The sequence below is a fragment of the Tetrao urogallus genome (genome assembly GCF_951394365.1).
Source record: "Tetrao urogallus genome assembly, chromosome: 10".
Lineage (NCBI taxonomy): Eukaryota > Metazoa > Chordata > Aves > Galliformes > Phasianidae > Tetrao > Tetrao urogallus.
The window spans coordinates 11910047-11937813 of NC_136823.1; the positions used below are offsets into that span (position 1 = coordinate 11910047).

The 27767-nt window shown below is 43.8% G+C and overlaps 1 protein-coding gene across 2 annotated transcripts; it reads right to left on the minus strand.

The window, feature by feature from the left end:
• Positions 1-3463: 3463 nt before the first annotated feature.
• On the minus strand, positions 3464-27386 carry ARIH2 (ariadne RBR E3 ubiquitin protein ligase 2; the record flags this gene model as incomplete). 2 transcript variants are annotated; one of them, XM_079540343.1, is made up of 14 exons in its annotated part: positions 3464-3535; positions 4002-4085; positions 5032-5100; positions 5302-5445; positions 6524-6675; positions 8174-8195; positions 8290-8340; positions 9677-9794; positions 10539-10648; positions 11547-11668; positions 12368-12515; positions 14550-14613; positions 15966-16033; positions 27138-27386. In XM_079540343.1, 14 exons carry the CDS (start codon positions 27384-27386, stop codon positions 3464-3466), a joined length of 1473 nt encoding a protein of 490 aa, XP_079396469.1. The 2 variants fall into 2 exon arrangements, with proteins under 2 accessions (XP_079396469.1, XP_079396468.1); XM_079540342.1 differs by having other exon boundaries at positions 6524-6729.
• Between the last annotated feature and the right edge of the window lie 381 nt (positions 27387-27767).

The following is a 27767-nucleotide window of genomic DNA, read 5'->3' on the forward strand; positions in this document are numbered from 1 at the left end:
ATTGCAAATAAACCGAGGGAGCGCGTCTGGCAACCGGCTCCCGGGCGGTTTCCACCGCCCCCACCCGGTGCCCGCAAAGAGAAGAGAGGAGGAAAGAGATTCGCAGCCCTCCTGCGGCGTTTGCGGCTACGCGGCAGCCTCCTCCGGCACTGTCCCGCGACCTCAACCGGAGCGGGGCGAGGAAAGGAACTCCCAGAACCAGTGCCTCATTTAAAAATAAAGTTCTATTTTTCACCTGCTTAAAAAGTCTAAAATGTAGAGTGCGAGGCTACAGTACAGAAACCTCCTGCTGCCCCCGGCCCTACGCGAGGACAGAGCAGCAGTCATGCAGTTTATGTTATCAGTAAAAAAGTTTTTGTTACAGTCTGGGAAGCCTGAGGACCATCAGAGGTGAGGCAGCCAAAGCATAACACGAGCAAAGCTGAAACGAAGAGCGCCGGATGCACCGATGGAGAGACGGCAGGCGGGCAGGGGGAGACAAACGCAGAAAGGAAAAGAGCAAACATTCCACAGCTGTAGCAGTAATGCATCAAAGGGAATTTTATACCTCTGAATGAATGGCTCCTGAGCCACTGAGCACCTATGGTCACATAACCCTGCTGACTCAAATAGGGCTGCCTACCCGTTAGAAGGGAAAAAAACTTAGCCTTGTCTATCGGTACTGCAACTCCTTCCTGTTGTTGCCTTTCAAGCAGCGCCACTTTACACAAAGAGCCAACGCTCCCTGTGCTCTGCAGGTTCTGTCCTGGAGTTTGTAACTCTGCATGACATCGATACAGCAGTCACCCTGCCTGGGCTGCAACAGCAACAAAGTGCTGTTGTTTTCCCAGAGAGCATGGAAATGGGATTTGTGTGTGCAAACCAGGACAACCACCACCCTAAGAAAGGGTGTGATTTGTTTGAAAGCAAACAGTACTGCTGGCTAAAGCTTCAGAAATTCTGAAAGAATTAAGGGCACTCAGTGCAACATGTAGCACCGTTCCTCAGCCAACATCTCAGCAGTCTGTTCAGCACATTTGGCCACTGCTGCATAGTCCAGTTTTTCTACAAACAAGGATTCATGGCAAAGCATTTTGTGGGGGCAATGGAGAGAGGCAAAGAGGAGGTGGAGAGAGACAAAACCCCATTCTAGTATAGCTCAAAGCCTGGCAATTACGTAAGAAAGTGAGAGCTCTTTGGGATTAGGAAACACCAAGTATCTGTTCTGCAGAGACCGGGCATTATGCTAGTTACATTTAGACAACAAGAACACCAGCTTTTATCCCAGATCATTACTTTGCAGGCTAAAATCTTCAAAGAACAGTTTAAACGTTAGCTCAACACACTGCAAACTGCTGGGTCTCTGCAAGCTCTCCCCTGAGCTACTTCTTGCTCTGTGTCCCAAATTTTGAGAAGCATTTAGGAGGAGGACAGAAAGGTACATTTGACCAATCTCTGGAATATATTCTGAGCAGGGCACCAAGATGCTGCTGCTGGGAGCAGAGGAGGGAATGAAGAATTCAGGAGGCAGTAGCTGGAGCAAGGGCATACCTACCCCATGGCTTCAGCCCAGATGGGAGTCAAAACAGCCCAGAGCAGAAACATAAGAGACCTTGTACAGGTGCTGCTTCTGTTCCTATCCCTGCTCCACTGCCAGCAGCTCTTTGGCGGCACGTTCCTGAGGAGACATCCTACAGCAGGGAGGGGAGATGGAAAGAGCAAGGCCTCTCAGATGGAAATTTTCCACCACGAGCAAGCATGGCCACAGGATTAGCTTCGGTGGCAGCTATTTTCTTAAACCAAGCATCTCTTGTTCAAATCCATCTGCCCAATTACACATGCTGCAAAAACTTGGCTCACACATCTCAGGTACATGAGAAAGGCTCCAACAGCAGTTAGCTTATTTGGACATGCACAGATTTAGTACTTTTTCCCCTTCAGTTTAACCTTTGTCAAGTGAAATTGTATAACAACAACACACAGGGATGCATCAAAGGTTACGCTTCCACATACAGCATGGAAGAGAACCCCACAAGTCCCCCACAGAAGTGATTTCCTCAAATCAGACACTCCAGCTTCACCTTCACTGGCTGTGTACAGCGTGCTCCTGGTGCAGGTGACATACATGCTTGTGAAATCCTAACACGTGGCCTGCTTCCTATAGCAAAGAGGCAAGCATCAGCATTTAATTAACCTTTTTCATGTTAACCTCTACTAAGATGAACTAGGCTTTCATAATTTTATTTTAGTGTATATTTTACATTAGAAAAAAGAATGTTAATAAAAAAGCTCCACATGCTCCTAGCAATCAATTTTCCGATAAGTTCCCACCAGTATTGATACTAATATACAAATAAATTAATTTTGCAAGTTAATTGTCTGCCTGGCTTGGTGCAGACTCTGCACAACCAGTGCATCTGTATTTTAGTGCCTGTCCAACACGTGCCAGGGAGTTGTACATAATATTTGCTCCTCATAAAGTAGCGGAGTTCAGTTTCATATCAATTAATGGGATCAAATTTTTCTCAACCATGTCACCCAGCAGGCACAAATATTCTTTACCAGATTGCATGGCACTGTTATGACATGGATTGTTTCACTCTGCAAAAGCCCCAAGCCTTGATAACATCTGTATGCTACTATTCCCTCATCACTCACTTTGGCAATACAACACCCTCCCCACAAAAACAAGTAAAGCAAAAAATCTATATGGAAGACCTAAAATTTATCAAATGCAGAATCTGACCTGGCTTAGCGATAACCTGCTCTCTCCTCTGCTTGTTTTTGTTTGTGTAGCAAGATTTTGCACAGCTGATATTCAAGAAGAGACGTCACATGTAATCAGACTAAGTCACAGACACTGCTGGTACTGCCAGATCAGACACAGCAGCAGCCATTCTTAGCACCAGCCACTCTCCTCATGCAATGCCAATGCTACAATGTCCTGGCTAAAGGAGCATCAGGAAATCTACGTGAGTTATTTTGTAACCTCCTTCAGCGCCTAGGAGGATTTTTGGTTCAAAGGAAGGAAGGAGGAGAGAGGGAAAAGCCCATTAAATTTACAAGCAGATTAAGGAAAAACACTCCACTGCCAATTTATTTTTAAAAAGGGTTGTGTGTTATTCTAAGGTTTGTCTGTATAATTGTACAACCGTTGAAAATTACATAAATTGTATTGATCTAATACTATTAACAGCCATTCAGAGAAAAACTCCCTTCCCTTCTGAAACCATTCAGCGCAGGAGGGAAATGTCCCAGGAAATACGCCAATCTGAGCTCTGGCCTCTAGCATGGCAGAAACAAACAGAAAGATAAGAGAACAAACTGGACTAAGATGTGATGTTTGCATGTGTCTGACTCGCAAGGGGAGGGGTGGCTCTGTCCTTGGCCGTGTTCTCCCAGAGGCAGTGCCTGCTTATCCCGGTGAAGCTGCCATCACTTCACTTGCTGCTCTCACCCCTGCACTTCGTCATTTTCGCCTGTTTTATGTGTCATGGAAGTCTTTCAGCAGGGTCCTCCGTCTCTGCTCTGCTATGTGCATCTGATTCTCTAAGTCCTGGTAGAACAGAAGGCAGAAATAGTTAGTGTGAGATCTCCAGAGATGAGTTAATTTTTTTGCTCAGGGATTCAAATAATCTGACAATCACCAACCTTCATACTTCATATATGTTCTGAATCACAAGACTGCAGACCTCATTCCTTTTAACATGGGCTCACTCTGCAGTTATCTGGCTCTTGCTTTATCTAAAAAGCTACACACTTCAGGAACCCATACTTAACCAGAGGTCTATTATGGGCAGCTTCCTCCAAAGCTTTGTTGGTTCTGTTTCCAGCCCTGCCTCCTCTCCCAAGAAGCAGTGAGCGCTCCACCTCCACAACATCCACCAGCAAGAGGAAGAAAAGTGAGATTCTGGATCTAGTATGTCAGCACTCTCACTTAACCGCCTTAGCTCTCCCACAGAGGTGCTAAGCCTGATATTAACAAAATCTGGCCAGCAGGCTCAAGCAAGCTGAACACTCACCCCTCTGTCATAGCTGTCTGCTCGCTCCACCTTCCATGAGAGATTTTCAATTTCAGCCTCCAGCTGGGCCTGCTGGTATTCAAACTGCAAGCAGCAAAATTAGAGTTAGCATCAAGAAACTAGCTTAGTGGAACAGCTTTGTTCAACCTGCTACGTTTGAGGAGCAAACAAACGAGTTCTGCTGACAGCAGTGCAGGAAGAGCAGGTTTGTGCCTCCTCCCTATCCATCTTTAGCTTTACATGCCTTGCAGGAGGTTCCTGGTGTGAATACTCCCCAATCTGCATCACTCAAAGTTAATCATATCAGTTCAGAAACACTCAAAGTGACAGATATCTGCCAACTCAGCTCACTTTGCCAATAAGCGGGTCAGGAAATGCTCTTGTGAGCAGCTCTGCAGGCAGAATGAAGGGACTACTAACCACTGCTGGGAGCAGTAGCTTGTTCTACCAGCACAGTGAGACAGAAAATAAAATGTGGTCAAAGCCTGAGAGAATACACAAGCTATAGGAAGAGATTGGAGAACAAGTTTTACTTGACTACTGAGTCAAAGAATCAACACATTCAATGAATTCAAGACTATTTTGGGACATATCCAGCCCGTAAAAAGTTCCAGCTTGCCAAGAACTTGCAGTGGGAATCAAAGGCAGGGCTACACACCGATTCCAGGCTGGAAAACCTATGCTCCAGCAGCAATTTGTGGGAAATACAGTCCACAGCCCTGTGATAGTCCCACCAAAGAACAAACTCACATCTTCCAGCTTCAAAATTTTTTGGATAAAGTGCTTATTAGTTAAAATGCAGTGTTGCCAAAGGAAAATACCAATTGAGCAGCAGATCAATTTGAAGCAAAGAAGAAAAGTGCAAAAGCACACAGTCTTGTCCTGTGCTTTCCTCAAACTCAGTACTTGTATTTCAGATGCACAAGCTCTGGAATTAAATGCGGATGCTTGGCTATTCATTCAGCCCAGCATGCTGCCAGCTAAACACCCCCAGACAAACAGTAAGTGAAAAAAGTGCAAAACACCTTACCAGTTTCTTCCTGGGACCAGACTCCATGTAGTAGGCATATGGATATGTGTACTGCAGAGTGTAACGACACTGTTGGGGTCCAGGGAAAAGAGAGAGAAAACAAGAAGAGTCTCAGATTCCAGGTGATTTTTGCCTAGTTCACAGCCTATACTAGAGGTACAGTTTCACATACCCATAACCCCCAAGTTCCCTTCCTCTCACTATGCACTGTGAAATTAGCATTCATGTGCATGGATTCTCTTCTCTGCTAAACAAGCCACAGCTACCCACCTTTGCAAGTAGCTTTGCAGCATTTTGTAGGTATTGCCAGTCTATCCACGTTCCCAAGTTGTTCATAACTCTTTCCTGAATTTTCTCCTGGATTCGTTGGTATGTCTGTGCCTCCAGCTGCAAACTTTTATTGTGATTCTCCCACTGCAAAGGGTGGGGAGAAGGGAAAAGAAAAAATGGTATGAGACCAGAATACTTTGCTATAAAAGCATAAGCTCTAGCAAGCGGAAACTGAAGTGGGGCAGGAGTCCAGCAAGGCAAGACATGCTGTGGGAAAGAACAGCAGGGCAGCAGCTCCAATAGCAAGGAGTGGAAGCTGTACAGAACAGACTGACAGCAGGAAAGAGCAAGAGGCAAACCCAGCTCCTCAGAGTAGGAATGCTCTCTGCACAAAGACTATGAGTACAACAGGATAGATAGTAATGGTGATTCCTCTACTTAAACAATTTCTATAGAAAGGGCAAGAGTTGAAATCAACACTTAAATGCGGGTTCAGTGAACTCCAACATCCACATGCACACTGTGAACATGACCACGTCCCAAAGCCTGTTTGGTCTAGTGAGCCAAGAATGAACTCGTTTATTTTAACACAGGAGTTGGCTCATGGAATGAAAAAGAATAAATCCATTTTAATGGGGAAACAAGTGCACTGACGGGCAGCAGCACTGCACCTCTGTCACATTCTCCTGCAGGGATGCTGTTCTAGAAATACATTGTATGTCCAGGTGCTTTGAAACATCTGTGTGCATACAGATTATGTAATCACACTTTTAAAAAGTTGCACCCAGCACTCTGGGTCCTTTAGGAAAATTTTGCTATAGCCAAAGGAATTTGAACATAACAGTTTGTTTATTCTTTGTCTCAGTGAAAATATGCTGCAAGTAACAAAAGTTCTGCAGTCCTGAAAGGAAATGATTGGAGTAATATTAATCTACTGCAGGCACTCAGCCTGCAGGAAAACAGTATAGTGGCACACAGGTAATATCAATTTTCTCTAGCACGAGGAAACACAAGAGCAAGTATAATTTGCTTTAGGGATGACACTACTGGTTTGAACAGGACCCACAGGGCAGGACATAGAGTAAGAAAGAACGGGGCCTGAAAATTCAGCACAGATTCTCTTTGGGCAGTTTCTTGCATGGAGATTGCTGGCAGTGACCTTTGCACCAGGCAGGGAGCATTAAAAAGCTACAGCAGCTCTGGCCAAAGAGATGTCTCCTACCCTCTCAAAATAGAACAAGTACTTCTTAAGGGCCTCCCTGGCCTGTGCTTGCTGACTCTGGTTTACAATATCAGGATTCTCTTTGTACCGACTGCATTCGTAGTACTCGCTGCCGTGAGTCTTCCAGTCTCCCAGACACATCCAGCAGAAGTCTGCAGAAAACAATGAAATTCCACTATGATGCACAGAATAAAAAAAACACAAGGCTGAGAAAGAAAAGATTCAGGAGACATAGCTCATCTGTTCTCATTATTTCTGCTAAGCCAAGAAACATACATTTTGTATCATCTTGCAAAACAGAACACAACAGTGAGCCAAAAATACCAGCCTGTCTGGAAGATTTTCGTTGTACAGCCTCCTGTGCAACTACACAAAGTAAACCTTGAAGTGCTGTATTCTGTACATCAAGACCAATGCACAGAACTTGTGCTCTGCATAGGCTGTCACTCCAGGTTAAAGAAGAGGAAGGCTGTTGTCTTATTTGTGAATTGCATCCACCCCATTCTGGCATACGGCACCATGAGAATCTCTGGTTGAATAAAATATGAACAATCAAATACAAGAGTGAATTAATTCATGCAAATAAAATCTGCCTTCAGCTCTCTCCAAGAGAAAACTACCTGCATGACTTCAGATATCAGTGGTCAATGACACTTGAAGTTAGGAGCCACTGAACTGGGAAGAAAGTGGAAGAAAGAGAACAATAGCAAAACCCACATAACAGTTTCCTGGTTTCAGAGCGAGGCTGTGAGTGTTTTGCTGGAAAGGAAAAAAGATGGAGATTAAGTTGCTAAAATAATAATCACTTTGTGTCGCTCATTTTAAGGGACTGAAATTGGCATTTCCAGAGTTCACCAGCCTTCTTGAATGCTAGTCACCATGGTACCTTGGCACTTGCTTGCTCACTCTTGTCACAGAGCTCCATCAAATCACATCCAGTGCTGCTGAGGACCCCAAAGCAAAGGAAATGAGAGAGGACAGCAGTCTTTAATCATCATCCAAATAAGGTTCTGATAATATAATATTTCCTAGCAGCACACGTAATATAGAGGGCCTGAACACAAACTATTTTGCTCCAAGGCAACAGGAATTATTTCTGCCATGAAAAGATCTACAAAAGAACAGGCTGTTGTTTTAGAGGAGCACACAATGGTCCACAGACATCTGGCTGCTCAATGCACAGCGGTGGACTAAGCAGTCCAATAGAGAATGTTATGCAGAACAATTCACAGCTCCTGCAGTTTCATCTGGGTTGGGTCTCATTATCTGCATCGGAGACCAGAAGGACCTAAGCTGATCTGAGAAGATAGCCAGTATCTTCAATTGATAATCAGTAGATTTACAGGGAAAGCATTTCATGTTCTCCTCTGGGACGTTTTCCACTCTTGGTATTACGGCAGAGACAGAGATTTTCCTATACAATGGATGTCAGGGAGAAGGAGTTAAACTAGCACTGAATCAGAAGCTAATCAAAATTACAGCCAGTGAGGGGGAAAAAAGGCTATCACAAGTCTGTAATTTAATGCCCTGTCCACATTTTATGAGGGGAAAAATATTGCAGTCAGCGTTCACAATTCACCTTCATTACACACAAAAAGAGAACATCTCTGAAACACATTGCTGGGAAAACTGTTTCCAAACTCTACTTACCATGCTTGCATTTGGAGCATTGCTGAAAGAGAAGACAGGAGGCACTGGTTAGTGGAAAGTGGAAAAAAATTCTGCTTAGAGAAAGAAAGATCTGGTGTGTTCAGAGAACTGCTCACCATGTGATTGCAGCCTCCATTCTTTTCAATACAGATATTGCACTTCGGACACTGGGGAAACATAAGCATTTGTTAGACTCAACTTTGTCTCCAGCAGACCTTCTGAGAATGACAATGTTTGCATGACAATTCTACCTGTGTTCTTTATTTTATTTTTGTATGCATGTATGAAAAGATTTAGAAAGGGGGCAGAAAGCCAGGGATGTTACACAGCAGCACCAGACTGCTTGCTCAAGAAAACAGGTTTGCTGCTGTTACACCTCGTAAAACTAAAAATCTCACCGTGTTACCAATTAGCAGTTGATGAGGCACAGAGACATAAATGAGATCACATATGACAGTAGCTTCCACAGCTACTTAAACTACAAGATAACTAGCTCTGTATCCTGACACTATCAGACGACAACAAGCAGAGGAGAATCTGTAGGACCACAGTGAGAGCTGCACACTTATTTGCTGCAGCAGTGGTTCTCTGATACTCTTGAGTGTTGAGTTCAGAGCATTGTTTTGATTGCACAAGTACAAAGAAAGAAGTGAGTTTGTTGCTTCTTACAAATTTCAACGACAGGTAAAATGCTGAATATAAAAGAGCCTTATATTTCCAAAGATGCATAGCAGAAAGACTGCCACCACATGCTAACACCTCTCTAAAGAAAAAATGGTATTTAGGATCTCTAGACGAAGTACTCACTTTCCTAGCACAACTGAAGCTGGTGCCTAATGAGCACTGTCACTATTATTACCATTTATAGTAAAAACAAATGCCAGTCAACTAAGAACTGACACAAAATCCTCCAAAAGACGTTAAAAACCCCAGTCTGCACACAGCTAATCTAAAAGAAATACATCTGTGACCTTTAAAGATATTTCCAAGATAGAGTACACAGTATGTAACAGTTTCTCTTTCTCAGGTTTAAACCTACCAGAAGTACTTCAGAATACAATTTATCCATTTCATCCACCCCCTTTTGTTATTGCCAAATCAGGACCTTATCTCCCTCACCTTCCCCCACACAGATGTTGAGACTAGAGCACCACTAGAGTTCACTAACTGCATTTACTACACCCTCTCCCCCCATTTGAAATACACCTTCGCTGTGTATTCCAAGCAGTCACAATTCTGCCTTTTGCCCGTGGGAGGGCAGCACAGCTGGCTTCCAAAGACATTCACACAAGACCTGGAATAGGAACCAAGACCACCATCCTGTCCTTACTGCAGGAGGTCAGCTGGACTGTCTGCATTCCCAGTGCATTCAGTTTGTAGTAACACAGTCCCCAGAGAGCTGTGAGAATTTAGAGCCTGTGAAAATGCTACATATATAAAGAATTGTAGGATTCCCAGGTAGGACTAGAGGACGTGAAAAGACACGCCAGTACTTGTTCTTACATCTTTAGTGTGAGCACTGATGTAGTTGGCTGTTTCGGAGTCATCTGCACATTTGGTGAGCCATTTCCGGATGGTAGCACAGTCTGTGGGTGCATGGTACATCTGCCGACACTTAAAGCTTAACAGGAGACAAAAAAAAGGCATGACATATCCATTTCCACAGAAATGACTCAAGAACTGAGGTATTCCTGATGACCAAAGTCTGTGAAGCAGAGCAAGGGGAAGGGATGCCAATGTATTCACAGCGTATTAGCAGAATGCAGAAATAAAGGCTGAGGGCTGCACAGTGAGAGCTCTAATAAACCACCACTCTGATGTGCAGAAACCAGCATCAGGATGAATGAAGAGGCCTTCTCTGACATAAACGTGACCAAGGACACTTCATAGCCAACAGGGAACATTAATGTTCCTATTTAGTAAAAATTTATTCTCACTCTAGCCTCAAAACACACCAGATACTCCGGTAATCAAATCCTTGTAAAAAGCCTAAAACCACCAGACCAGCAGATAACTTAAAAATCTCTACATCCATTACCAGAATCTCTATCATTCACTCTGGCTTTACCCGAATTTGTAACCTAGCCAACAAAGGACAAAAGATTTTTAACTCCTTCATTACTCAAGATCAGTGTTGCCTGACTGTCGTAACACCCAGCTCCCAAGGAGTTTTGGGAGCAAGGGGAAGGCGGACCACCTGCAGAAGTCAGACACTACGTGTCCAGTTACTCAAGTTAACTCAGGTTACAAACAACTTTAGCAGAGCATTTGAGATGCTTTCACACACTGAACCTATTGGCAAGCAAACGGAGTAGCTCTGAGGACAGCAATTTCCCCGTGATCTTTAACCTTTTCTGTTTCTTACCAGAAGACCTCATTGCAACGATTGCACTGCACTCGCCGGGCTTTTGGCTCCTGTACCTGTATGACCATAGGGCAATCTGCACCAGGACACAGCTGCAGCTGGTAATGGCTCTGTGAACACACCAATGTGGTAAAATCAGCAAAGGGTGCAGAAGAGCATTTATCTGTTCAAGTCTAATTGCTCCTATCCATAAAAACACACAAGACAAGTGTGTTTTCTTACTGGAAAAGATATTGAAAACTGTTACCAGATCTTGGCTAACAGAGCAGCCGAACCTTTCCCACATTAGGAAAGGTGATGTTAGCCACTTGTCACAACAGGGAGTTCAAATGGAGGACTACAGACCAAGTAAGCACAGCAACACATGTGGCTGTGAGCACACGAAGATACTGAACACTTTTATTACTCTATTTGAGCTCTTTCCCCATGCTTATTTTATAACCTAAATTGTACTCAGCTGCTTTTTTGTGGTGGCTGTTTCCTTCTACGTATTGAAGAGAGGTGACACTATTCTTTCATACTGTTCCCATTTCTTTGAGCTCTCATCACCAGAATACTTTCTACAAATTTAATCTTATATGTCTGCCTTAATTTCAATAAATCTCTAATGAAATGTTATTAAGCAAACCAATCCAGTAGGGCTTCACTGCAGTATGAGACTTATTTGCCAGAACCTAAAATATCTACATAAAAGTAAGGAGGAGACCAAAACTCAGATGGAAGCTTGAGATTCTCAGTTGAAACATTCTGAGAATTCTACTTCAGGAAAAGAGTCCAGCACCAGCCAACAAGTTCCTGGGTGACCTTAGAGAAGAATTTACTTTGGCAACCTGCTAGAGCATTTCGCCAGTGAGGCCGCCCTACAGAAGCGGCCACATCATGCTTATGAAGGACGACTCCACTGTAGTCACTGCATCTCTAATCAGAGATGCAAGACACTTCAAACAAGATTTCTGCAAGTCATTGGTGAATTGATCCAGGGTATTTTAACTGTGAAAAAGACAGTACCTCCACATAGTCCCTGAAGAGGTAGCGCCTGTATTTGTCTTTCAGCTCTTCACTAGGCAGCAATGGAAAAACAAAGTCTTCTGGTGTCCGAAGTAGGCAGTCCTGAGCCATGCAGGAGACCCCTGAGAAAAGAAGGCAACATTTCAGCACAGTGCAACGTGTACTAAATAGCAGAGACACAGAGACAGCATTCAACACAGTTTCCTAGGTGCCATCTGTTGTTGTAGCAAGAGGGACACAACTGTGAAACAGATCAATTGAATGCATCAGGGCCGTTGAAAAGCTGAAGCCCAACTGTCTTCACTGAAAGATGATAGGGCACAAATGTATTCAGGAGCAGTAAGTGTTTCAACCAGGATTCAACTGCATGTTACTGTCATATCAGCAAGAATAACAGGCCAGGAGAAGCCCAAACCAAGCCCAGCAACTACTGGCTTCTGCTCAACACAAATGGAACAGGTGTTTGTATCCACAAGAACTTCCAGGGCAACAAAACAACGCATCACAGAGATGCAATCTCAACATACAGCAGATTTTTGACTTCTCATTTGTTACAATCATGCTCTTGAGATCAGAAGGGGGAGAAGAGCAGCAAATGGATCTGTAGAATTGCAGGTTTTGTTAGGCAGGAGTAGGGCTTTCCAGGCGGTATGCTAACACCAACGAGGGATTCGGGTAAAACAGCTCATTGAAGTGAAATTTATCACAAATATCCATTCCATGCTGCATTTTCTCATTACTGAGAAACAATTCAGACCATTGCCTGCAGAGCAACCAAGATGTCAAACACAGATCCACTGCCAAATCCGCCTTGAACTTACCAACTCCAACACCATCCTTGACAAGCACTGTACAATGCTGCTCCCAGCAGCTGCGACAGAACTGGTGCTGACAAGCCAGAGAAAGCAAGTTCTCCTTCCGGACAAACTGCATGCACACAGCGCAGTGATGGGAGGAATGTACCATTGCCTGGGAGAGACAAACCAGCATCACAGTGAAATCAACTGCAGCTCTGAGTATCTCACCTCATCCACAGATACCTGCAGCACTTTCCTTGCGACAGCAGTCTCGGATGAGCTCCAAGCCAGAACAGGCTCCTAAGTGACCGGCGTGCTGCCCTGCCCCCGCTATCAGCCCTTCTCATGAACCTCATCAAGCTCACGGAGCGCAGCGGATGAACAGCCGCTGAATAGCTCCTGTCTTTCATCTAGTGCTACCCAAAGTTCACCTTTGTTTTTCTGGTTCTATCGTCTTCCTTGTTTGAAAAATGAGTAAATACATCACTGTGCATGTCCTTTTTGTTCAGTTCTTCCCTGAATTTACTGGGACTTGTTGTTAGCTGGGTTGGGCTCAATAGCTGTTCCACAGGCCTGGGAGAGCAGCTCTAGCTGGAAGCAGGCTTAGCAGTGTCTTTTTACTTGATTGTAATTTTGGGTATCATATTGGACACACAAACGAAGGTACTGCATGCCAAATGTTTATAAAGAGAAAAGACTGTTTATGGACCATCAGAAAGTTCAGGGACTTTCTTGCATCACTTCTGCCTATACTACATTTGGCAGAATAGCTTCATCTCTTAAACTGAAAAAGATGTGAGGGTTTGTTTCAAGTCAGACACAGTTCTGCTACTCTTTCACTGGAAAGCTGCCTGGTCTCCCTGTGGGTAGAGCAGAACTAACCCCCAGAAAACAGATAGAGCCTCTCACACATTTTGGCTCACCCTTGGGACCTGAAAGACTGTCTAGCACAGCATTACCAAAAGTGAGGTTCTACAATGCTGTTAGCAGGAGCTTGAGCTCCTATTTCCCCTTTCACAGAGAAGTCACCTAATCACTTTTCATCTACTTAAACGTGTGTTACTCTCTGAGAAGCTAGCGAGACAGCAGTGAGCTTTCATGAGTAGCTCTCTGTGCCAGGGATGCAGCAGCATCAGCACCCACCCAGCCACATGACCAGTAGAGCTTGTTTTGTAGCATGACCACATGAAAAAGAAATAGAGCGACTTTGTTCTAAGCAGACCAAAACAAGATTCATTAAGTTGGCAATCGTGTTGATGGCCAGATCAACTGCTCAACTTGAATAGCAACTCAAACTCCTCAAAACTTTGGAAGCTGTCTCTCTGAGCTTACCATGATAGTTTCTCTCTACAAGGCCAGATGCTCCATAGTATGAGCATACACAAAGAACTCCCCAGAAATATCAGTATTTTGCATTAGCAGCTGAACCACAGAGCAACATGCCATAGCACATACAAATAGATCTCAATGTATTGCATATCAAGCCAAGTTTGCCAAACTTAAATTAACCTCTGACCTGTAACTTCATTCCTCCAAAAATGAAATCACCATTGCAATGAAGGGTACTTAAATGACAAATTATTCAGACAAATCTCAAAATACACGTACTCCTTTGAGGTATGTCAAATAACAAAGATTTTTTTCTGGACTCTAGACAGATAATTTGAGTCCATGAAGCTTACTGCTGCCAGCTGCATTAGTGTTTGACTCTACGTCAGCTACAAGTCAGCTCAGATGCCAAAGCAGGCTTTCAGGTCCTTAAAAATCCCTCTTTCCCACAGCCTAAACTGTGTTTCTCAGATGTAACATTTTATCACTCAAAATGCAACACATTGCAATGTGTTCCTGGAGTACTGGACCACACTCTGGGAACGAATTCTGTAAACAAGTAACAGAGCATTTCTATTTAAAGGAGAAAAAAAAAAAGTATCCAAGGACCCCACAGCCCCGGCTGCAAAAGGCAAGCATTTGTTTCAAGTATTGCTACTGCTGGCCCAAGCCAGAACACCACTGGGAGATCAGCTTAAGCATTGCTAGGCAGAGCAGCACCCTTTAAAAAGTCAACCCCGAGCAGATTTAGGGTGTAGGACCTTGAGTTTGCAAAGAGTTAACATGGGACAGGCCCATCAGTAATGCAGGCCTCCAATGAGGTGGGTCAGAGGTTTCTCTGCCAAGAGGAACAGACCCAAACAGTGAGCATACTTACATGTTTGGATGAGGTGGGCTGAACTCGTGCTTCTACTAGCAATTGGGCAGCATTTGACCTGTGCCTGAAAAGACAATTAAAAAAATGATCAAATCCACTTCTGAATATATTTTGCATTGTTCCATCACCATGATAACATGCTCTGCTGAGGCTCCTGCCCGTCTCCTATTCCTTTGCAAAATCAAGCTCTCCTGTGTAGGTCTTGCTTTGGCTCCAGTCTGCTATATAGCTAAATATTTACTTTATGACAGATTATCACCTTTTAGATATACGAAGCTGTCTGTCAGCAGCCTTAGAGGTAAACACATCTTGCTGTTAGTGATTGCTATCATAGAGCAATCTCCAGTAAAAAAAAACCACCAGCGAATTCAAGGATACAAAGCTGCACTGGGGGTATGACCAGGCTGTAATTTGATAATGCTGCTTCATACCAAGACAGAAGTTTGAGGACCAGATCAACAGGAGAACAACTTGCAAAGTCACTGTTGCAGAATTAAGCCCTTTCCTGTGCTTTCTCCTGACTAAATCCTGTTAGTCAACCTGCACAATCACCCTGCCTGCTGTGCAGGAATCTCACCCTCCACACTCCCCAGAGAAAAGCTCTCACAGGATGCATAGCAACAGACAAGTCAGTTACCAGAGATGCTGCAACAGTACCCATACATGAGGTGCATTTCCCATATGTTCTCTGGATGAAGTTGGTGGCTAACGGGGCCAAAAATGGCACAGCAGAATGAGTCAGCCTGATGTGCTCTCTATTTTCAGACAATGCTCAGCTCTGAGCCAGTACTTTCAGGAGGGGCTGCCAGACAGCAGTGCCTCCTGACACACTTCCCATGTATATCTGGGCAGAGTCTGAACTCTCCTTTTGAAATCAGCTAGAGGACTTCACTGCAGTGTGATGCTGCCCAAGCAACAGAGGGGCTGCACTCAGCAGTTCTCTCACAGCATCTGCTCTTGCTCTCCAAACGCTATTCAGCTTGGAAAAAAACATCACTTATGTTCAGAAGGAACAAAAACCTCAAAGCAAATGTATTAATAAATTGTACATTCAGCGCTGCTTTATGATTTACAGATCATATGTTCAAAACAGACCATATGTTATCTCTATGCGTTATAAATAAATATAGCAGCACTCTTGGTCCTGTTGTTTAAGCTCAGCATATCAGCGCAGTTTCCAGCATGTCAATAATTCCTTGGACTGAAAGACATTTGCTGACACTGCCATCTCCTTATTCACAAATTCTTTGCAGGCAGCACAGCCTCAGCAAACAGCATTCCTCCTCTGCTCCCTGACATGCCGTGCGTCCTGCTTTCAGGTTCAAAGGCACTTGTCAAAATACACTACAGGACACCCTAAGCATTCTTGCAGAGAGAGGGAAAAGCATGAAGCACAGAATAAATAAGGTTACTTACCTTTCCAAAATCTCTGAGATTTGCCAGTGGAAACTAACTAACACAAGCTTTGCAACAGCATGCGATACCTAGGAGAAAAAAACAAAAAGTGAAGCATATTTTGAGGACAAACTTTTGCTTAAGGCCACAATTTTCTTGTAAGACTAATAAATTGTGCAGACAGCAAAACAGTGATACTCAATTCCCATTAAACTACTAGACATAATTTTTACAGCCAGTGTACCTGTGGTGTAGAAGTTGGAATGAAGCACAGATGTACCTAAAGTAACTCACACACTTAGCCACAACAGCACCAGAAGAAAGGAATCAAGGAAAGGCAGGATGAACTGAACAGCTGCCCTGGTTGCAGCCACCCCTCGCTAGGACCAGGCCAGCTGGGGTCAGGTCCTCGCTCCGCACAGCGCAGCTGACACCGCTCACAGGGCTGGGGAAGCAGCAGCAAGCTGCAAGCACGCATGTGCTGTGATAGCGATGGGTAGGGGAAAAAGTTCTCTCTCTCTCTCTCTCTCCACAATCTTTTTTTCCCCAAACTTTCATTGTAGAAAAAGTCGTTATACACCAGAACAGAGCAGGAAGATGGAAACGTCCTCTGGTAGGGACTATTGCCATGCAGACTGGCTTACATCATACAGGCTCCTGGTAAGCGTTAGCACAGACCGTGCCAGCCAGAAGCACCTGAGCATTCTGAAATACTGCAACACAACACGAGAAGTCATGTTACAAGGGTACAAGTGAACAAGTTCTACTTTGGTTCTATGTATTAGCTTATTCCAGAAGAAAATTGGTCTTTGGACCCTTTGTGCCTCAATGACCCTCCTGGAGCTCTGCCTCTCCTGCTCCAAGAAAAGCTGTCACCACAGCATCCATCTGCTGCACATACAGAAACACCACTTCTTCTGACCCAGCTGCAGGAAGAGATTATTTTAATTTTCATTTTTGACAAGCTGTCATTCCCAATCACCAGCTGAGAAGCCATGAGCCATCTCGAATCCCAGTTCAGGTGAATCACGGAATCTGACACGTTGGTAACACAGCCACAAATGATCCTGCACAGCCCCGGAAGAAAAACAAGTTCACTCCTATAAAACAGGCTCTGCTCACTACTGCAACATATCCATTACCCTTTTAAAAGCAGCCCTTCAAAGAGGTGCAGCACAACACAACTGACCTATTGCTGCCATCAGATATGGCCCCGACCCTGCACTGCCATCTGTCAATGTCAGAAGGTTGGAGGGGGAGCGTCCTGAGGAGGCAGCTGGGTGCTGCTGTGAGGAGAGTGGGGCAGCTAGGCACCTTTCTGCAGCCAGCAGGCTAGCTCTGCTCAGTGGAAAGCATCAGCAATGTGGTCTCTACAAGACAGGCTTCCTGCAAATGCAAACCACATGCTAACGAATCACTCCCTAATAGTAACTGAATTATTTCCCAGTAGCAGTAAGAAAACCACCCTGACAAAAGCAAACAAACAAACAAGAGCACCAGACTTAAATGGGAAGTTCATCTGTAACACATGAAAATGAGTTCTTCAGTTGCATTTTCACAGCCTGAGGTGCATCATCACAGCTCCATGAACAAGGGGGCAGAGCTGTCTGTTCCCAGAAGACGTGGTAATTAACAAGTTCTTCTGAGAATGAGAAATTATAAATACAGACACTAGCATTCACTCCTTACATCTAACAAACTAGCCTAACAGTGAAATGGTTTTGAATCAAATCGTTTAGCAAGACACAGAATTAATGTTCTAGAAGGATGCCAGGTTAACAGATCCAGAGGCAGTCTATCTCTGAAGAAACTTGAAATCAAGAGCAAGGATTCTGCAGAGCTATTTCTTTTTGTTCTAGAACATGTTTCAGAGAAATCCTATCACAAAGAAATTCCCTTTTGGCCCTGCCTGTGAACCCAACTCCTCCCAGCAGCCAAAGTCCGCTCCCCAGCCATGCATCCATTTGTTCGTGGTAGCAGACAAAGAATAAAGCTTCTGTGACCATTCCAAATTTGCTCTGCCTACAAGCCCTGATGGGACCAGCTGTAACGCTCATTTTATTGCTTGTGTCATAAAAGCACTCAAGAGTAAAAGTCATGTTTGTGATGTGAGTCCAGTTTCACAAAAGCCCCAACACACAGGATTTTGGTACTTTCCCTCTGAAGCACACGAGGTCTTGCAAACAGTAAGTCCCAGAGCCAGTCTGTTTGGCATGGAAGGATTTGTTCTTACGCACTACAGAGAGGGAACAGGAACAGGTAACATAAGAGGCTGGGCTCTGCCTGTTGATTACAGCAGGTGGAGTCTCACCACAAGACAGCCCACGTCCTGCTCACCAACAAGGCTGGTAATTCAGGCTGCAGATGTGGAAACCACTGGGGGCCAATACTACTGGAGATACTGAAGAAAACAAGCATAAGACAAGCAGGTTTTCAACAGCAAAGCATTTTCTGGACAGTCAGAAATTTTATACAATGAAAGACCTCAAACCTATGAAATATTTCAGAAAGAGCTGTGATCCCCTATTAGCAGCTGGGTGGCACAAGAGTTTTACATTATCCAAGAACAGTAATGCCTCATCTCAGGCACAAAACAAACTGAAAAAGTTATCTTTGAAAAACTCCACTTTGTTTACACTTCTCTCTTTTCAGAAGACACAAAGAAGCTGTGGGATGGCCCACTCAATGTGCTGCTGGCAGCAGGCCATCACAGAAAAGCACTTCTGTGGACCACAGTGTAGAAAGCAATGCATTCGAGATGCTGCACTTCTATTTTAGCTTTTGTCGGTGATAGCAAAACTGTGCCAACGCTTCTACTTAAGTACTCCAGAACATTTTGAAATCAGACAACAATAATCATGCTGTTGTTATTTAGAATCATGTAATCATATAATCTTTTACATTTGCAAAGATCTTCAGGATCACCAAGCCCCATCAGTGCCCCACACCCCCTAGTGCCACATCCACACAGCTATTAAGCACCTCCTGCCATGAGGACTCCACCACTTCCCCATGCAGCACGTCCCAATGCTTGACCACGATCTCCACAAAGAGAAATTATCCTCCCATCGTTCAGCATTCCCCCATTTTCTCACTATTACAGATAGCAAGCTGATCACAGATCAGCTCAGACAAAAACTGAACTTGGAGAAAATTCAAGACCAGGCTTCTTTCTCTGCATCCAGGGTGGGCAGAAATTTGAAACTGAGACTGGCTGGGACCAGTTTCACCTTCCAAGAGGAACATGGTCATTTCAGAAGCCTCTTGCATCAGCTTAACTCTGTCATCCTAGTGACAGAGGATTGCAGGTTGTCAGAAATGGGCCAAACGTGACCAATGCTCATGTTTAGTGCTGCAATGGAAAAGCAGCACAGTGTTAATAATGATAGCAAGAGTGCCAAGAGGAAACTGCTCTGCCTTAAGAGGAAGTCTTCCAGAGTTATAAAAGAAGAATTTACCTTGAGCTGGATAAAATTAGATTCTGAAGGTAGGACAAAGAAGAAACATCATCACATTAAACACGTCCATTTGTTTTTTTTTTGAAGTAGAGAATAGTGATTTCTCTGTCTCAAGGAGAACCTCCTGGGGTCTCACTCTCCAAGATAAGCAAAATTCACACTTCAGAAGTATGAGAAACAGCACAGCACTCTTGGACAAGACAACATCAAAAGGATTTGCAAAGAAGCTCTGCAGGTACCTTGCTGGGACTGGAAAGCACAAAGATAACTACGCCTCAACCTGCTTCCCTGATAAGCTATGTTATTTGAAGAGCTGAAGTTTCATCTCTCTACAGAAGAAAAGCTTTTCAAACACGCCACTTTGACAGTCACTCCTTCAGACAGAAATGCTTCCTAAACGCTAAAAAAACACCATCTTTTGTAGAGCTTATATTCTACAGAAATCGCTCATGCATATTGATGTAGCATGCATATCTTATGAGCTCGTTTCAATTTTCTCTAAGGAACGGCCCGTTTTTTTAATTTTTTTTTTGGAGTCTGTTTCAATCCACACTTCTGCAGAGATCTGGTATCAGGAACTTTAAAACAAAAAAAATCCTCACATGATTCTCATAGAGTCGTGTCAGAACGAGTTGGTGTACGAAGAGCTGCTGGAGCTGACACCCCCTGGCTTTGCATCAAGCTGACAGTTCGTCTTAAACCAGGGCTGCCCTGAAATGCCTGGCCATGATGAACACTACCTTGGCATAAAGAAATTTCTATTTCTATTTCTCATGTTTCCCCTTGCCAAAGGTTTTTATACAAATACAGCTAAGCAAATAGGATTAATCTTGAGAGGCTTTTCTTCTAATCCAGAAATAGTTTTCTCTTAGGTCTACAAGAAAAGGAAGAAATTATGAAAATATTGGTTTGTGTGTCAGAACTTCTAAAAGCACACCCGAGTCTACAGAAAAGCGAGAACAGAGCAAGAGCTTCTGAAATTGTTGCTTTTGGTGAGCAGTGATGGGAAAAATAGAGGAAACTCAACTGAGCAGACAGGGAGGAGAACAGTAACACCTCAGAAAGAAACTGTACTTTGAATGGAATATTGTTGAGGAAAAAAAATGCCTTCACACTTTATGATACTGAAGCAAAAAAAATGACCCACAAAATGGAAAAAGTACTATTTGATACTCATTCCTTGTGTGGAAAGGAGATCTGACTCCCTTCATGCTGAGCTGGAAAAAACTGTTTGACTGCCCTGTTTTTATTGGAGGATTTCTCAGAAAATTGCAGAACTATTAGGAATCAAGAAGAAACAAAAAGGGCCAACCAAAGAGCTTTCTTTTAGAGCACATTTTCATCCTTGCTTTATCTAATGCTCTTTTAAGTAGGCTTCCAACACGCAATCCTGGTAGGAAAGTCCCACGGCTGCAGGGCTTGGGCTGCCACAGCCACCAGCTGCTGTAAGCACTCGTCGTGTTCAAAGGCTTGTAGCAAAGTCCCTTCTAACCGTCACAGGTTTCTGGCATTAGAAGCTGCTTTCAAAACAGAACTCAAATTAGTACACAGGAAAAAAGACAAAGTCACAACAAAACAATCGTATACCCTGCCCAAAGATTTGCGTGTTCAGTCACGGTCAAAAAACAAGAGAAAAAGTCATTTCTCTTTAAATGTCACTCACAGCATTGCTTAGAATTTGTCTGACACTTCAGTCCCTCTGCTGACCGCAGATGGCAGGCTGCACTGGTGGAAGAGATGCAATTTGGAGATCCTGGCAGCACGGTACCACAGGGCGGCCCTGATGCACAGCAACACACCAGCCCTGCTTACTGCAGGCCTGAGTCTGCACCATCACTCACCCTCAGGCATACAGAGGCATTGTGCTGTGACCACTGGAGTCACGTTTAGGAGGCAGAGAGCAGTTTTGGAAAAGAGAAATGCCACCACTGTTACTGCGTAAGGTTCATGATGCTGTCGGTGCACGACATACTGAAGAGAGGAGATCTCAGGTTAAACTCCAAGTCCTGCTCCACAGTAACACATGGCTCTAATCCATCTGTTCTCCTACGGAGGACAGCGAGAATTTCAGCTGCCAGCAAGTGGGATCAGTAGGACTCTGCGAGGAAATCTCTACATACGTATTTCTCAAGCTGTTAGGCTATTCTTCCTGAGGAGATTCAGAAGTAAATTAAAGATTTAAGCAAGACAGCATGCCAGAAGGCATTATTACAAAATAGCTACGAGATTTCTTTGAAAGATTTAGAGTGAAGGAAATGTAGCAAGAAAGCTGTAGGACAGCCCATGCGGTTCAGACTGACACGAGACTCCCAGCTGCTCTTTCCAGGCAAAGCCCCAGCGATGCGCCACACCATGCACCACCTCAGCCCTTCTCTGGGGGCTTTCCAACAAAATACAGGAGGAGTGGAAAATCCTTTCTGGCCACACAGAGATCACACAAGTAATAAATAACCTGAATCCATGCGAGCTTGAGCAGTGGCTGAGGGTATGGCCCGTGGGGCAGCTAACTCAAGCTGTAGTGTGCTGGTGTGCACGGACACAGCAGCACACACATGGTGAGAACACGGAGGGGTAACTGGAGTAAGCCTGGTTGGCCTCCAAGTAACACAGCCCTCTATGGAGTAATCCTAGCTTCCAAGGGCACTTCTTTTCTTTTGCTATAAGACGAAGAAGAGGAACATCTGCTTTGTGAAACTGTTTCACGGTACACAAACTGGCTCATTTCTGCTGTGCCATCTGTAATAGCCACAGCACACAGATTTGGCAATGAACCGAGCTGCTTTGTGCCACTCCCTGCAATCACGTTGTCCAGCTGAATGATTGCAACATGAAGTAGTTACTGAAAGGTTGTTTGGACATACTTAGTGACTCTACCTCCCACCAGGATCAGACTCACTAGCAGCTGTGTGGAGCTTTCCTGCTCCCTGCAGCGCCATGCAGGCTGTAAGACACTCTTTACGTGTGAATCACAAAGAAACATGAGGGCTATAATCACCCTCCACATTTTCAGCTCATTTTTCCAATCAAGTTGAGAATTTTAGCACATCTAAGCAACAGGGAACAAAACTAATTTCTCTCCTCAAAAGACTGCATGAAGTTGTGACAGCCCCAGGCCCTCCAGCCCTCCTTATCTTGCCAACCAGAAGGAAACTTACTGTGCTTTTAGAAAAACTGCTTGGGACCAAAAACAAAGTACACACTGAGGACAGTTACCAACATCTTCACATCCTCTTGATGTTTTACTACATGACCAAAACACGGACATTGTGAAACTGACAGCTAATAACACAGCTTTTGTACAGCAGAACTTCCAGGATCTTTCTGAGAACAGAAACACTTCTCAGCCACGTGTTCCTCAGGGTGAACACCCCACACAACACTCTCTCAATATCAAAACACAGAATATAGTACAGGCAGAAACCCAGCTAATCTAGGCCTTACCAGTACTCAGACAGTGCGTTATCATTGCCACACACCACCCCATGGCTTTGGTGGAGAAGTCACATTTGCCCGTCTGGATCTACCACTGATAATATTTAAATATTGACCAACTTTTCTACTTGTATATATCAATATTTATCAATTTTGGTCAACCCCACATCTCCTTAGGTCTTAAGGGCATTAATCAAAGGCGTATTTTCTGCTCCTAAGAGCATACATTTGAATATCTCAGCTTTAACACATCTCATGTACTTAGGCAGGGCTTAGTCTCTAGCGATTGCCATTTTTCATTGCCTATTAAGCGCCATTAAGTCATTATGGTGTCAAAACGACAACCCCACAACATCGCAGGCTGTCAGCTGAGCACCCTGCACAGCACACACAGCTCTGGTTCGCACCGTGACACGGGGAGGCAGAAATTACTCATCTGACATCTTGCTCTTCGCAGACTTTTTGCAATCACATCACACAGGCGTTCGGAGAGCGCCAGCTCCTCTGGGTAGAGCTGCTCGTACCGGCTGCCAGTCTGCGCGCACATGACTCTGGCTCTGCTAAAGATGGTATTTGAGAGGGATGGCTGCCAGCATTCACCAAGCAGCTCCACAAACTAACTGCTCGGTGTCAGCACAATCTGAGTGCGTGGAAGAGTTTGAAAGGACTGTGTTTTTATGAGCCAATGCTAGTTTGGTTGTATTTAAAAAGTACAGCGTCAATAAGGTGAGCAAGAACACGCGGAAAGGCAAGTTTAATGCTGAAAGATCAGCAGTGATAACGCAGATTGGTAGATCCAGTGCTGTGTCATGACATGGAATACTTTTTCCTATCTGTCAGTTTTATTCTTTAGAGGACAGGGTTCAGACAAATGCCTCACAAGTGTTTATTTTGAGAATCAAGTGAAATAAACGTTTTGCTGCCTGATAAATATGAACAGATTACCCACATTAATTAACTGAAAATGTTAAGTTCCTCAGTTTTACAATTCCTTCACTTTTAGCGGAAAGACAACATCAGTATCAACTGCCTGTAAAACAACACTACTTGCTTTCAGTCTGCAAAGTTCTCTTAGCCTTGTGACTGACAACCAGCTTCTCAAAGCTCCTGAAGTAACATTTTTTTCATAAACTGTAATACCACTGTGTTACCTGGTGGTTTCAATGACCACTGTGAAGAAGCTGGTAGAAAAAAAAGAAAAACAACAACAGAAAGATTCATTTCATCACCAAAACAGAAAAACTACCACCGGTTATTTGGAACATCACAGAAATTCCAGGCTTGTACAAAGACTCTCAGCAGCACCAGGGGGTGTCACTCACCAACAAAAACAATATGACATCATCACACACTTAACTGCTTGCCAGTGATGGTGTCAGCTTTGTTTGTACAACAGTTGAGCACCGTATCATTCGTGTGCATCTTCTGCTTCTGCCAGTCTAGAACCCATAATCACTTCATGTGGATGCGACAGAGTGTCCTGAAAACAAGATCACTACTATGCAATGTTACGTTTTATTTTTTGAAAGATACTGGATTTTACAAATACACCTACTTCTTAAAAAGGACTGCTACGATTCCTTTGCTGGTCTGCAGGCAGTAGATGCTGCTCTGCTTTCAAACGCACTGTCCTTAACAGGAGCTGATGGTTGGATTAACTGACCTTGTGGGGAACTGACGCAGGCCTTCCTGCTTTCATTCACAGGCTTTTGGTCAGAGAACCAGTTTTGGATAATATTACTTGGAGATTTCTTCAAGCATGGCTCAGCAAATACTCTATTCTAATTTACTCGGGTTATTAATTGAATCCCCACAACAGATCTGATTCAACAGCACTCCCCAAAGAGAAAACATTTTCTCTCCTTTCCTCAGAAAACAAGGATCTGCTCATAGTTCTCCCTAAAACAAACAGAAGAAGAAATTTTTAAACATATGCTGAGTATTCCCAACTGACCTGCCAATGCTGGGGTTAGCTTCATTAGCAGCAAGAACAAGTTCTGCTGTAACACACAAGCAGTGAAAAAAGAGTAGTCCAGAAGGTTTCCAAGGAAAAACACCCTTTAGCTCTATGCTTTAAGAAAATGAGTTGACAGAGCCAACTTACAACTGCTGAACAAAGGAATTAAAAAAAAATAAACCTAAGTTTAATGAGCAGAGTAAATGAAATACTTCTCAGATAGTTATTAGCTAATAACAGCAGAGATTGCATGTGTGAGGGTGTAAAGCTCTGAATACCTGGTTTTGGTCTTAGAGCGTAGACAAAATGCCATGGAAGAAACACACAAGTCCCTTCAGTTTAAGCTTCAGAGCATGAATCATCTAATGGCAGTGTATAGCAGAACATTCAAGCACGGCTCTGAGCTCATTCGTGGTATTCATTTGTTCCTTTGCTTTAGGGAATTGTATTAGTCTAAACGTTTCTTGGGATAACAAGTTGCTCAAATTTCATGAAACAAATTGCCTTTAACACTGTTCCTCCAGAAAAGTCTTAAATTTACCTTTTTCTTTCCCTGTCAGGGGTGAGCACTCTGTCTTAAGTATAAGCTAATGCTGAAAAGCAGTACGTAACCACTAGACACAGTGTACAACCCTGGAAACATAAGGAGGCAAAATCATCACAGTGAAGTACAGTGCTCCAGAAGAACAGTCACAAACACACAACAAATCCCCAATTATTATGATTGGTATTATGAATGATTCCATTCAAAAAGAAAAAAAGTTTTTATTGCTCAAGAAAATTAGAGGAAAAAAGTTAATACAGTTCTGACAAAAAAATAAAAAATCAGCCCCTATTTATGCTTTGCCATTAAGAAAATGATTACAAATAGGTCCCATTCCACCCAATTTCCTTAGCCTCTATCCTTGCTAATGTAACCCAAATTCTTCCCCCTCCTGCTTATTTAAGGAAAGTAACAAAATCACAGGTTTCCCTAAGAAAGAGGGGGGAAGGAAGAAACGGTTGCTCAAGTATTGTAAGAAAGGATGTCAGGAAAGCAGAAGCACATGCTACCCATGCACAGCACATTTCCAAGTTGAGGAGCGTGCAATTCTTGCACCACCACTGCCAGAAAACGGTGTGAACGTGGCACCTGTAGAGCTAAAGAAGCTTACAACATCACTTTTCCAGGTTCCCACTCAGATTTAATTTTATCTTCTCATGCAGAAACCAAAATGCATAGCACTTCATTTTTAAGGAAATATACAGGCATACTCTTGATGTAAAATGAATCTAAAATGGGCCCAGAAGAGACAGGTTTGGGACCAGAATCTATCTAGCAGGTTAGTATTATCTGGTAGACTACAGTCTTTGCTGTTGTAACAGAAATGACACCTTCAGAATCCTTGGGGGAGGGAAAAGGAAAAAAAAAAAGATTTTAACTTCAAAAGCCTGATTTTACTAAGTATTGCTTTTGTTAATTTAATTCACAAGAACAAGATGGCAGGCATCGTCCTTCTGAAGGGTGCTTCACCTGAAGGCAAACAGTAAGGAGGAGGAGAAAAGCATTTCTAAATCATTACTTAATTGCTGGGAACCAAGAGCAACTGGCAGCTGGCTGAGAAGTACTGACCAGCTACTCTCTCATCTGCTCTTTTATTTGGCTCCCAACCTGCAGGGAACAGCCAGCATTCAGAATCTGAAATGCACATTCTGAAGAAATCTGTCAAGAATTTGACAGCTAAGAAAGAGTAAAACATCTCACTTTATAGACAGACTAAAGGCTTTAGTCTTCAGGCCTCATGTTTACACTATTTCTGTAAGAATCTGGTGTGCAATTAAGAATCAAGATCTCTCTGATCAACATAGGTTCAGATCTAATTTATGGAAATCAAAACTAATCCCACGTGGTTTTCATGTGCTGTTGTTACCTCTGTCCTGCTTTCAGGAGCTGCTCCAGAGAACAATCACTCCTAGACCTGCTACAAGGTCAGCACATCACTCATTTCAGCCAAGTGCCACCATCTTGCAGCTTAGGAAACTCAGCTTTCCCCTGAGCAGCGCTGGGACCAAAGCAGCCTGACAAGGCAGAAAGGGAACTGCCTCCTATTACTGGTAAACACTAGAGTCATCACTTGCACAAAGAGATACAACACACAGTGTGAGAGATTTTCAGGCCCAAGCATCAGTATGCAGCAACTGTAAACCTTTGAGTCAGTTTTGAACAAGCGATCTGCAGTAACATCCACCAAGCTCCCCAAAACAGTAACATAGCCACAGCTTTTATTCCAAACCGTGTGTTTGGCATTTGCCTTTTCAATCCCAGACTTACTTCGCCACTGTGTGAATGCGGAAGCCTTTCCTCACCTTTAACGTGGCAGCCAAGCTGGCCATGTGTTCATTCAGAGTGCTCTCCGACTCCTTGTAAGTCAGGCAGGTGAACTGATATTCCTCTGGATCAAAGGCATCTGCTCCCTGCTGCTCCACGTCGTTAGCTACCCCATCATAATAATCCTCAATATCCCCCGGATCCTCATCCTCTTCCTCCTCCTCGCAATTAGGGTCATAATCCTCTTCATTGCTGTCAGAGCCCTGGCTGTTCATGTCCACGGACATCTTAATGCCCTGCCAAACTGCAGACCAGGAAAGCAATTGCAGCGTCTTGTTCTCCTCCACACTTTATCGTTCTTTTGATTTCATCTGAGCTCTGTCTCCTAAAGAGGGAAAAACAATTTTTTTCTTTTGCCTAAGAAATGGTAAGAGGCCACGTCAACATCACACAGGTGACCCAACAGACAGGAAAAGAGCAACCCAAGATCAAAGATGGTGCTGCACAGGTCCCTGGTTGGGATCTGCTGCAACAACTCACGCACTTGCAAGGCCAGGGCTGCTCTGACAGGCGATGTCTAAGACCTCAGAGAGGCGTTTACTACATGGCTGCATCAGCATCCATGAGGGTCCCAGGATTTCATCATTTGGAAAGGGGCTCCATAACCT